The sequence below is a fragment of the Rhamphochromis sp. 'chilingali' genome (assembly GCF_963969265.1).
Source record: "Rhamphochromis sp. 'chilingali' genome assembly, chromosome: 20".
NCBI lineage: Eukaryota > Metazoa > Chordata > Actinopteri > Cichliformes > Cichlidae > Rhamphochromis > Rhamphochromis sp. 'chilingali'.
The window spans coordinates 20,123,818-20,137,216 of NC_137947.1; the positions used below are offsets into that span (position 1 = coordinate 20,123,818).

General features: G+C 38.7%; 1 protein-coding gene across 1 annotated transcript in view; it reads left to right on the forward strand.

Annotated features, from left to right (window-relative positions):
• ctbp2a (C-terminal binding protein 2a) overlaps positions 1–13,399 on the forward strand; it is an 82,405-nt gene that overhangs the window by 13,799 nt on the left and 55,207 nt on the right. The window contains exon 2 of the mRNA XM_080868737.1: positions 10,363–10,524. Coding sequence (XP_080724863.1) covers positions 10,467–10,524 — 58 coding nt within the window. The 5' untranslated portion in view covers positions 10,363–10,466. The remainder of the gene's footprint in view (positions 1–10,362; positions 10,525–13,399) is intronic.

The window sequence follows — 13,399 nt, forward strand, 5'->3', positions numbered from 1 at the left end:
GGAACCACAAAACCTGAAATCATAAATGCTGTCAAGTATTCAAATGTTAGCATGAGACTGAACTTTTTTGGTTTTACAACAAAATCCAAAGTTTGATAAGATTAAACCAAAGTTCCAAAGTTTTAGGAGGCAGGAGAAATTACGGGGGAGAAACTTTTTTATTGTTTTGTGGACCCAAGAACAGGATCCAGGAGTTGAACACAAACTGAGCTTTTAATGCTCTTAAATCTAGAGCAGGGGTCTCGAACTTAGCAAGACTCTACAGAACTTGACTGCATGCTAAGGTGGCACTTCAGCCATTTGATTCATGTTACAGCAGCTCATGAGTGCATGAACATGGTGCAATAAAAGTACTTTTAGAAGTACATTTTTCCAAATACTTACATTTACTTAAATTTACTTGAGTGGGGTTAGTGGTTGCCACTTCAGCATGCAGTCAACTTCTATACGATTGTTAATGACCTACTAATTTTATTCAGGTGTTTTGCAACAGGGACACATAAAAAGTATCAGGACACCGACCCTCGAGGACTGGACTTCGAGACCCCTGATCTAGAGAATCACATGTCAGTGTGGATTGGTGCTCTGCAATGCATTAGCTAAGCAAGTCCAAAATCCAAAAAACCATCAAATATTCAGAAATTGCATGGACTACAAATTCAGGAAATACAAGAAATACAGGACAAAGGAAGACTAACACAATATATACACAGGAGATAGAAAACAGAAGAAGAAACAGGTGGGGAAGCTGAACACAATCAAGACAACAAGCTGGGGAAATAAAGCAAAACAAAACAGAAGAAGAACAAACAGCTTCCAAAATAAAACAGGAAATAAAATAAATGGAAACAAAAGACATACAGAGATGAGACAGGAGGAGCACAATGAAAAAACACAAGATAACTAAATGAGAAAATCAGTAGTATTTAAAACTAGCATATACTGTACGTCTCAGGAAATAAGGAATTCATAAGGGAAAAAAACTACTTGTGGTATACCACTTGTACCCAACATTTACCAACATTTGTGTTCATTCTTGAGTAGAACTTCCAAAAGTGTCCAGAAATATGAAGGCCAGAGTTTGCTTTCATAAATTGACTTCAGGTTTTTTATGCAAACTCAAAATCTGAAGATGTAAAAAAAAATTTAAACACTAGTCAATGGATTTGATGTTGGGCTTAATAAATTAAGAAGACAGCATTTTAAGAAAGTTCAGGAAACTTAAGTAATGATTTACATTTTTGTCTCATTACTTAGTTCTTTTAAAAAAATGTGAGCATTTGCACTCTTGTCATGAACTAATCTCTACAGTTTAATTGATTTTTCAGTTGGTTCATATTCATCAGGTGCTCAGCAGAAAAAGACAGATCATCAAGTTCAACAATTAATATTACCAATGGCCAACATCACCACACAGAAGTGTTTTTTATTAGACTAAAATCATTCTGAAGGGACCACTGAAGTTGTGGAAAATGGTATTTGTGGTGTTGTTTTATTTTTGTCTCTGTATTTCAATTAAGTGATTAAACAATTATTTGTGTTTCGTTTTTATTTATAGTAAGTGCACTGCAAGGATTGTTTGAAACATGATTCTGGCATTATTTATGATTAAACATCAAACATTATTTGATACAGGTCTAAATTTTTGTTTAGCTTTGACTTGGCACTCAAGTTCTACAAATATTAATTACATTACTGTGCAATCTGAAGAAGAATTAGTGAACTTCTAGATGGTTTTGATGATCAGTTCACACCTAAGCAGGTTTTTTTCTGGCTTAGAATGGGTCTTTTCGGAGTTTTTGTTAGTTTTTTTTGGCACAAATTTATGCACTTTCTTGTGATGTAGGCCCATTTGAGAAACAAAGATGTCTATTGTAATCAGGCAAATGCAATTACACTACTTTGGCCCTTTGGCTCTGGCTAAATCCTCTTTAGGGTTGCCAAAAATCCAATATGTTGGAAAAAGCCTGCTCAATTGGGCAAATCCAGTACAGTTTGTAAAACTGAAACAAACAGGGTGTGTTTACTCTTACTTTTTGAAAGAAAAAAAATAGAACTATTTGATTTAATTGGAAGAGAAAGTTGGGTATTAGCTCATGATGGCTCTTTTTTGGTGCCATGCAACTTATTAGACAGTATAACTCCCAACCTGGTTGCTCATGCTGCATCGTAACATTTCCTTAATTTCCTTTCATTATCATGTCTAGCATTCATCCCCAGGGAATTTGATCTCTTATGCTGACCTTGAAGAGAATCTGCCCCAAATTTCTAGTGTAATGCTCCTACATGTAAGAGTAGCACGCGCGGAGTTTAGCACCCAGGACTGGTCTTCGTCACTTGCAGAGATAGGACCGAGGTCACTGACATCATGTTGAATGAAAGCAGAATAGTATGATTTATTATCACAGTAAAAGCCTATTGCTAAAAAGGGGTTTATTGTGACAAAGCTCTTTACCTGTCAGCTTAAGTAATAGAAATTTAGGCATGATTGTTTATGTGTGTGTGTGTTTTTACACGAAAAGCGCTCGTTGAGTTGAGATCAGTAAATCCGCATATAGCCTGTCAGGCAATAGAGAAACTGCACCACAGCAGAATCATATTTAGAGACGTGTTTACAATGTCTTTTTTTATTTAATTTAGACGTGGACCCTCTTTGTTGAGTCTTCAGTAGTCTGTGTAGTTTTGGGATGCTGTGTATAAATAAATTGCCAATTATGACAGCGGATATTTCATGCCAGACTTTGTTTATGTTCATTAGCTGTAAGGAACTAGAGAAAGGTGGTATGCAGGCTATGCTGAAAGCCTCGCTGGGTTAGGGTAACAGGCTACTGTGCACAATAATGTCACAGTTATGCGTTTCCTGGGTGACTTAAACGAATAGGCATTATTACAAAATTGTGCATTAGCCCAAGTCAGCAGTTAGTACTGCAGCGGTCTCATTTCATTTAGAGCTGCGAGGAGAAAACGACGGTGAGAATGTGAGAGGGAGGAGGGGGAGCCGGCGAAGGGGAGAAGATGGGGAAAATGGTTCAGAGAAAAGGCGATGTAAAGGAGAAATAGAAAATTAAAGGACGCTGACTGCCAGAGGCTGACAGGACATGCGAAAGGAGGTAAAAGGATACATGAAGAAGCCCAAAAATGGACGGACAGACATTGGGGATTGTGATGATGATGGAGAGGCAGAAAGAGGAAGGCTGTAATTGCCAGTAACTGGTGTATTTAGACAGGGAGGAAGAAGAAGCCTGCCAGGAGAAGGGAGGTGTAAATCAGTGGTCTGAGTGACAGCTTTACGTGCCCCTCAGAGCCCCAACTATCCGATTAATGAGAGGAGAGAAACCTTAACTACCTTCGCCTCGCTGCCTCCTCTGTTTCTGCTACCTTGCACTTTCAGGGTCAATAATCATAGACTCTTAAGGTGTAATTTTTGGTAGCTGGCACAGAAGTATTTCTCAAAATGTTGACTGTAGGATTTCCCTGTCCATTGATGTGCTGCATTAATGAGATTTAAGGCAGTTAGTGTCCAGAAATCTTGGGGATTCTTGGTTTCTAAACTACATTCATCCTTGAATGAACTGAAGAAGCGTATTTCCTAAATGTCACACTTTACCCTCAAAAGGATGAAGGCTTTGACTGGCAGATGTAGACACAAGGCTTCCATATGAAAGATTTAAAGAAAAGGAGATGAAAAAGAAAGAAAACTGACAGATCTTTAGATTATTGCTAGAGGAAAGAAATTTGAATGGTTTTTTATAAGCTTTAGAAGGTTAAAAAAAAAAAAAGAAGAGAAGTCTTTATAAGATTTATCTCAAGGCCACCAGGTCTCTCTTTAGCTTTTGTGAGTCTTTTACTGCATAACCATACTCGTGCAGCTCAGTTCTTTTTTTGTGTGTACAGACTGTTCATCACCAAATTCACATAGTTAAACTGGTTCACTGAGGTCAAGGGCTGGAAGCTTGGTTGATGAGCTAAAAAAAGGATACAGCTCTTTTTTTTTTTTTCATGATGAGAACTCTCCCTTGTAGTAACTCCTTCTGAGATATTTAAGGCGTGCACGTGTTTTGTAGCTTTGCTTCATTCTGTGCCTTTTCACCTTCAGCCAAACCCACAGGTTTCTTAATCTGGAAAGAGGGCTCCTCTGAGAAATGGCCTCAGTCAGAAAAAGACCTCTTCACTTTCACTATTTCACTTTCTCTTCTCTCCGTCTGTGTATTTAGTGGTATTGCCAACCTAAACAAGATCTCCTAGGCTGCAATTTTACGCACTTCTCTTCACAGAAATTCACAGAAAAAGTTTGAGCACGAGTAAAAGAGATGTAACACCGAGAGAGATTTGTGTGTGAAGTGATAAAGTGGCTTTTTGTGCTCCTGAAATTTCTTGATGTCCACAGTGTCAGATTGAAAGGCGCTGTATAAATTCATAACCTCTTGATGATGCAACTGCTGCGACAAAGCAATGTAACTCCTGGCGAAGCACTCAAAAGATTTTATTGTGGCATTTTGATAAAGATTTTACTCTCTCTGCATTGTGCTTGGGAGCACATCTGTGGTGCACATCTGCCACCTCTCACAACCGTTAAAAAGCTATTAACTTTGAGCAAATCTCAGCTTGGCGCCTCATTTATTCACCGTTAAAGTGCATAAAAGAACTATTCTTTAAGTCCATCTTGCGAGTGGCATTTAAACTGCAGCTGAGTGCATTTTTTGGGGTCCGTGTTTTTGAGGGTTCAACTCTTACTGTGTTACACTCCGCAGACATGTTGGAGATGGAGTTATATCAGAACCTGTGTAGATTTCTTTTAGTTGAAACTGAAAACCTGTTCAAAATTCAGATACTGAGGACTGTGTGGTGGACGGCACATTGGAGGCCAAACTTATGAACCTATAGTATGTTATCCTAGATCAAGGCCATCATCAGAACAACTCATTTCACATTGTGGTCCACATAAGTCGGCCAGACAAGTGAAACTGTATTAAATGAAATGAAAGAAACTTGTCAGCCTGACAAATTTACACAATTGTAAAATAATAAATGTTTCAATTAACAGAAAGGGTTCTTGTAGTTCATTGCGGGAGTATCCTATGATTATAAATGAGAGAGTTTCTGTTAGTTCACAGATAATGTCCGTTTTTTTTTTTTTTGTTTGTTTGTTTGTTTTTTTCACTGTGGACCAGCTGTATAAGACAGAAATTTCAGTAGTTGACCATTTATTTGTTTATCAATCAATTAATTAATTACAATAGTAAGGTATAAATGTCCATGGGAGAGCTCTTTATCCAGAGGAAAAGCTGTAAAACTTATTAAAATATGTTTAAATGTCCAAAATGTATCCCCCCTTTCACATTTTTCAAAGTCGTCTAGTTCTGTAAGTCCATTTGGGGTCTGATTCTCGCCCCTGGGCCTTATGTTTATTACTCCTGCTCTAGATTAACAGTATACACCTTCAAAATGGTCTCATCTAAGCATTATGGCATGCAGTCCAACAGTGCATGAAATGCATCCAGGTATAAAGGCAAGATGCAATTACAAAGTAACACTTGTGGACTGGCTATACTGCAGAAACTGTGCGCACTAAATGTCGTGTGTCTTTGTCGTAAATCACACTGTAGCTCATAAAAGGCTGAAGTTTATATGTAGTTGTAGTAAATGTTTTTTCTGCCTGCGCAGTTAAGAAGTTACCAAGAATACTGTGAGGTTTGCATCACTCGACAGATCAAGCAACAGTTACTTTAGTCACACTCTAACTGGCTCACAGTCGCAGACTTGTGAACATGAGTACCTAAACACAGCTAACAGTCCTGTGTGTGTGTGTGTGTGTGTGTGTGTGTGTGTGTGTGTGTGTGTGTGTGTGTGTGTGTGTGTGTGTGTGTGTTGGGCAGAGTGAGCCCTCTTGTAGGCTGAGCCAGACAGTCTCAAGGGTTGTGTATTTCTGTTGTTTGCATATGTGTTGAGTGTGTGTGTGTGTGTGTGACTTTGTCCACTCTTTCTCTTCCTCTCATCCAACTCTGAGCACGTATTTTCTCTCAGGTCAATCCCCTTATTGTTAAGTTACATAACAGCACTTAGTGAAGTAACAATCTAGCGGTGACGGTGCTAAGGGCCGCAGGATAACTGTACTTCCTCTCTGGCACTCCTCTGACTGAGAGCTGTGCTTAAAGTTGTTGTTGACATTTCAACCCGCTTGGTGGAGTTGAAATGTTTCTTTTTTTTTTTTCTTTTGAAAATGGAGTGGATCTGTTTCTTACATGAGTCAAAATGTCTGGAATTAATTTATGGAAATGAAGTCATATTTACCACAGTTTGGGGTTTTTTGATGAAAAAATTGGAGCTCTCAAACTGCTGAGGAGGCCATTCCTGGAAGCCTGTGTGGTTTGCCATCCTGTCATTTGAGGCATGGGAATATAAATGTCATATTTGAAATGGTTTTTAAGGTGTAGATGATAGCAGCAGAGGTTTGGGGCTGCGTGTCTTTGGTATAATTGATAAACTGAAAATAGTACACTTGGTCATTGGTTGGTTAATGGTTTATTGGTTTTAATATTCAGTAATGGCCAAAAGTTTTGACCCATCCCTCATTTGTTTATATTTTTCTTCCAAGGAGCCAGGCATTGTTGTAATTTTTAAACTGGTCTTGAGCAATAGTTCTCCAGGCTTTCTGTGGGGTTTTCAACAGTTTTCTTTAAACACTGGTTTCTTTTTCACTCATTTTCAGCCAAATCCTTGCACCTGACCATTTCCAAAAGAATGCCTTTTGTTTGCTTGTTAAGCCACTTAAAAGTGATCATCCAGGCATAAAAAGCCATCTAATTCAAGGGATCAATCAGTATTCATGTCTGAATTGTGCCTTTAGTCACTTTGCTACTAGCAGATTGTCACAAAATCACGTCATTTATTTCCATTTTTTTTAGTTAAATATATGAAAAATGTCAAAGATAAAACAGTTTGATAGGACAAAAATCCAATTTTTGGGAACAACAACGTGATTCCTAAAAAACTGTTTGCCAAAAGCAGTAGCTGAAAGTCATGTCTTTAAGGAAAAAAAAGCACATTTAGCAAAGACCAGACACAGGACTTCAGAGATGCATCTGGCCTTTCAGCTGATCCAGCTGCCTCATCAGAAATGCTGTTAATGGAAGGGTGGATGTCAGGAAACCATTCTTAAAGATAGAAATAGGGAGAAAAGACTGACGTATGCCACGTTACAGAAGAACTCGACTGAAAATCGGTGGCAACTGGTCTTAGGCAGGGATGAATCCAAACTGAAAATGTTTGGCTCAAATTGTCATCAGTATATATGGAGAAGGTTAGGAGAGAGATGCAGTGGGTGTCAACAGCCATCTGTAAAATACAGAGCAGTCATGGTTTGGAGCTGCATTCCTGCCAGTGGTGTTGGGGATCTTGGTAAAATTGATGGTAGATCTTCAGATTTGAATCCAACATACAATATCACCTGGAGAGCATCTGATTGGCTACAGGTTCATTTTTCAGCATGGCAACAATTTTAAAAAATGCCAATGCAGCTATTTCTCATGTCTGAAACAAGAAAAATAAAGAAACAGGGGGAGGTTCAAGACATCTGCACAGTATTCTATATAGGCCTAAATTATATAGTATTCATATGTAAATAACCTTATGTATCACATCAAAAGAACCATATAAAAGCAAGTTCTATTGATGTGGAATGTCTCACTGTTATACGTGCATATAGCTGCCATGACAGCATCCACTGGTTAGCAAAGTGCTGAATCTTAGTTGTTTGAAACTGAGTAGCTTTGACTGAATCCACACATTTAGTGATTCATAAGTCATTAGCCAATGAGTATTTCCTTTCTGAGTCCAGAAATAACTAACTTACAGCTGAACTTAATGTTTCAGTCAGTATGACTTAAAGTTGGTGGTTCGATCCCCATCTGCTCCAGTCTGTATGCCAAATATCCTTGGCCAAGATACTAACCCCATGTTGCTCTCCGATGCATCCATCAGAGTGTGAATGTTAGATAGAAAGCGCTTACATAAAGCATAGAAAATGTGCTTGTATGAGAAAAAATACATCCATATTTTGTGCTGTCTATGATTGCATAATATAAGAAAAACAAGTGTGAACCCTATAATTCTATCACCCTAATGCAGTTCGACAAAGTATAGTTTTAAATTAAAAATTAGAGTCTGATAGATGCCTTGGGTGGTTGATATTCACCTATTGCACATGTAGTGGTACAGGCATATATAAAGTGCGACTACACACGTTTTTTAATCATGCATAATACACAAGTTTATTTGGAGTCTTTTAAAAATTGTACAGTATTGTATACGGTATACAATACTCGCAGTGCTGCAGCTCTTGTAGCACAGTCTGTTCTGCTTAACAGACATATGCAGAGTCTTCACTGTGAATTGCAAAGTAATTTGTGAAATGAATTCCTGAAAAGTTAATGAAATGTTAGCCTCTCCTTTTCAGAATAACTCCAGCATACAGTATGTATTTATATGTATGAATGTCAGCCAGTATACATAATTTTACTGCTCTTTGAATATCTGCATTAGCATCGGCCTGCGATATTCAGTATGCGTTATTAAAAATAAACGGAGAGCTCATTTGTTTCATCTTGTTTCTACACAAGCTTCTCTTTAAAAAGCTAGTTATACTAGATGTCACATCATTGTGATAGCATCATTTTCTTCCCATCATCACATTGTCTAAGCAACTCCGTGTAATTATACATCACTCCAAGTTGTTCTGTCTGCACCGGTCGCTGCATCATTACCGACATCTTCTTGTGTTACAGAGTTTGTCCACCAAGGCAGCCATCAGCAAAGTGAAGTCTGTATCAGGAGAGCTTATAATTAATGGCCAGATTCACTTGTGACCTATAGGGTTACGTCTTTTGCAGCACAGAATCAGAGATGCCCATGCATGTCTCCTCCGGTCTATTCATAGACGAGGCAGAGTGACTCCCCCGCCTCTGAGTGACTGTTTCCTGCTTTCACTCTTGCTCAATTACTTCTCCTCTGACTCCCACATGTGGGTCTCCAGCTCTTTGGCAGGGAGGCATATCTTGTGGAGGAGGCAAGCTGAAGCACAGCTGACTGGTGGGGCGAGCTGAACTGTGCTTGGGTTTAAAGAAAGACGCCAAACTGTGGCACCTCCTCCGGTGTTGCTTTTAAATTCCCTTTCACTGCAGTGCACTACACCTCCCCTCGCTCCCTCCCAACAACTGGCCAAATTAAAATGCACCATCAATTCATCACTCAGCCACATTGTTTAGCCCACCCCGCGCCCCACAAAAACACACCGGTTATAATTGCATTTAGAGCAAATATCGATATATCATCATGTAAATGGTAACGCGAGAGCCATTCTGAAAGTGTAGCACTCTAGGATTAGGCCCAGAGGCAAAAAATGGAAAGAAACGGAGAGCGCAGAGTTATAAAAGTGCTGACAGACATACAGTTAAAATGTAGGAGGATAGTGTCACGCTGTACTCATCCTGTTAGATGATGTTTTTCTAGTACTTTCTCTCCCACCTACCCCCTTTTATGTCTTTATTCTGCTGATACAACCTCCTCCTGTCTGCTGACTAACTGACCCACATTCCTCTGTGTGCCCTCAGTGTGTGTGTGTGTGTGTCTGTGTGCCTTCCTGTACCATCCTCTCTATCTTTGCCTGCCTGGCAAAAAAAAAAAAAAATTAAAAAAAACTGTGCCGTGTCCCTCAGGCTTCAGCAGGAGCCAATTAGAAGAATGCTCTTTAGAGTAGCATCAGTCACTGAAGATAATGATTGCTAAAATGCCTCATTTATTTACTCACTCCCCGTTTTTCTGCTTGCTGCTGTGTTTTACTCAATTTGGAAAGCACGGGTTGCACAAGTGACATTTCTTAATTAATTTAAATAAAATGTGCTCTCTGGGACGAGGCTCCCTCTGGTGGAAAGACCAGCCTCTGCAAGGTAAATTAATAAACATAGTAAATGAAGCGATAATGAATTGCCTGATGACACTTCAGACAGTCCAGAAATCGTGATTGGAAGATGTTAAGACTGTATTTAAAATCTATGGTAATCCCAAATAAAGGATTTGGCTAAAAGGCACCTAACTCTAAGCACTGGCTCTACATTTTATTGGCAGTTATATGCATGCACTGTGCTGCTTTGCATTGTTAAGTATTGTGTGCGAGGTGCTGCCTCCCAAGGGGACTGCTGATGCAAATTATCTTAACTCCAAGTATAGCTCATCACTTATCACGCTTACCCTGATATATGTGTGGTAGCTCACTAAAAATTTAAAAGTATAAATACTCTAAACAACCTCCCTCCATCTAGGCATCCTTTCATTAATGATCTTTGTCACTGCTTTCTTGAATTTCAGGTGTAAAATATCAACTCTCTTAGCTTCTTTGGGATTTTAAGGACAAGAGGTAGGGTCAAAAATCAGGAGAGGAGAAGTCACTTCATCCACCAAGCTGTGACGAGATGGCTCTAATCGACAAGCATAAAGTGAAACGCCAGCGGCTGGACAGAATCTGTGAGGGTGAGTGTGGCGAACTTCTTCATTCTCTGTTTCTGTGTGTTTACATTTGAAATGCTGGCTATACATTCAAATATTGATTTTTATTTTGTTTTAGGTTGCAGGCGTTCTTGTGACTTTGAGTGGGCACATATAACTTTTGAGTTTGTCTGAGTAATTCACTCTGAAGTTTCCACAAGTATTTAAGCTTTTTAGCCCGCTGCTACAAAATTCAGTGAAAAAGCCAGCGGGATCGTTTGCATAAGTGTGTTTGTGTGTGTCAAAAGGGAGCCTTGGGACCCGCCGAGGCTCCAAACTTCATCTTTGAAGGATGTCTAGCCCAGAAAAAAATGTGTGTGTGTGTGTGTTTGGGTTGATGGCTGAGGCTTGAGTTCGATGTTTCCACATTGCTGGAAGAATGAAGTAGGGAGACTGTAATAAAGCGAAGCACTCCTCAGAGCCCTGGGATTTGGTGGAGTTGGAGTTGATTTGTGTGTTTAAGATGGAGAGAAGCACAAAACAAGAAACTTTTCTTTTCTGCATTTTGTCTTTTGTTTTTTACCGAACAATCAACAGGCATCTGTCCAAACTCATCAGCTGCACCAACACTTTAGTGCCATACTCAGCACTTTGTCTTAGATCTACAAGCCATCGAGATAAATTTAGCACACAAAAAAAGTGTGTTTAAAAGCTAAATTACAAGCTCATTAATTCATGATTTATTTGAAAAAATGCGGGGATCTTACACCTCAACAACCTCGACAGTCAGATAAAACAAGCCTTGTGAATAATTTACAGGTTTATCGATTTATTGTTTAATCAAAGTAACTGATATTTATAATAATGATTAGCTGCACCTCCTTGCTGTTTATTTATTACCCCTGAGAATTCCTAGATGTTTACCAGTGGCGTTTAAAGTATGAATGCAAATGTCCAGCATAACATTAACATAACATAACATTCTTTAACCTGCCAGCTCCCTGGTATAATGCAGGGTGAGGAATATAGCCTCAAAATTATACCATGATATTTCAAGGAAATTTGCAATAGTGGCATCTCTGAACAACACTTTATCTGTGACTGCAGCTTGCAGGCAGCAGCATTTATTAGTGTGAACAAAGTGAAGGATATTTTCCATCCTTCTTTTCCAGTAAGCTTGTGTCGTTGATGACAAACTACCTCATTTGAAGTGTAAATCTGTTGTGGTTCTAGGAGCAGCTGCATTATAGACAAGGGTGATATAGCATAAGTTAAATGTAAGCAGACAAAGTAGCCTTGGCAGTTTTCCCTGGACATTTTCAGTAAAAGTATAAATAACTGCTTAACACTTTAACAATAACAATAACTAATGTTACTTGTAATTCTTGTAATTCTTCAAGAGCTTGCACCATATTGTCACATAATAAAACTTAAAGTGGAAAATATTTTCTGCCTGGGATGTTGTGCCTTGGGTTGATCTTTTTAACAAGTTATTCTCTTCTTCTTCCTGCACATCATCACCTGCTAGTGTCTGCTAATATAGTGTTTTTGACTGAATCCTGAAACAGGATTATTTTTTTTGTGTGGAAATTTTGCAAAGTATTTGTTGGCTTTGTTGGAGGTTAGATTCATTTTTAGGGACTGAATCATCTATGGAGGCTGACTCGCTGCTCTCTCGCTCTCAGACATCTCTGGGCTTGGGTCATTGTGCATGTTTGGGAATGTAAATGCATGGTGTTGTTATATCATTGATATCATGATGGGACACTTATCTATCCCATAAATGTTTTTTATGTCTGTATAGTGGTGGATGTTAAGATATGGCACATCCCCAGTACAGAGTCCAGGGGATGACTGGCTCTGTGTTAAAATAGCACAGGTGAAATCATAGTAAGCGAGTGGGCTGCATGTGTCCTACAAGAGAGCAGACCCTCGGCTAAATCAAAGAGTGTTTCCAGTAGTGAGAACACGTCTGCCTCTCTGTACTACATGTGAAAAAGTGCAAATTTGACAATGTCCAGACCTGATTTTTCTAAACTCAGCTGGAATTAATCTGAGAAAAAGAGCTGGACAGTCTGAATTGGACTGTCTATCAAATGAATGTAGTCTTGCAGTCAATGAAAATTGTCTTTATTAAAGCTGCCAAAAACTATAAGCAAATATTTTTTGCATGCAAAAAAAAAAAAAAAGAAGTAATTTTAGTAATTTGCATGATATTATGGTATTCTTGGACACCTTCAACACATCACATATAAACTTACTTTATTATTTCTAAGAAGAAAAAACCCACTAAGATTGGGAAACACTACTTAATAGATTTCTTAATGAATCCTTGATGCTCTCAGTTTCCACCCTCACAATGAGATCCACATGTGGCATCTCAAACCTCTCCAAACCACCAACCCTGCATGGAAACACATTTCCCCTCCTCTTTTTTTTTTAATGGAGAGTAATTACAGTGTGCTGTCTGTGGAGGCAATATCTTAAACAAATCCAAATCCAGTTTATTTATATAGCACGTTTAAAAACAAAAAGTTTGCCCAAAGTGCTGTACAGAAACACAGGGTAAAACACAAGATACAACCACTGACACTCACATAAAACATAATAAAACACATAAAAACCATATCAACTCAAGCCAGTCTGAACGCTATCGAAAAAAGGTGTGTTTTCAAAAGCATTTTAAAAACAGGAAACGAAGATGCCTGTCTAATATTTAGAGGCAGCGTATTCCAAAGTTTTGGGGCCATAACTGAAAAGGCTCGTTCTCCTCTACATTTAAGCCTTGATTTTGGGACAACCAACAGCAGCTGGTCAGCTGATCTGAGGGTCCGTGAAGGAATATAAGGTTGAAGTAACTCGGAAAGGTATGGGGGAGCAAGACCATTAAGGCATTTATAAACCAGTGTTAGGACTTTGA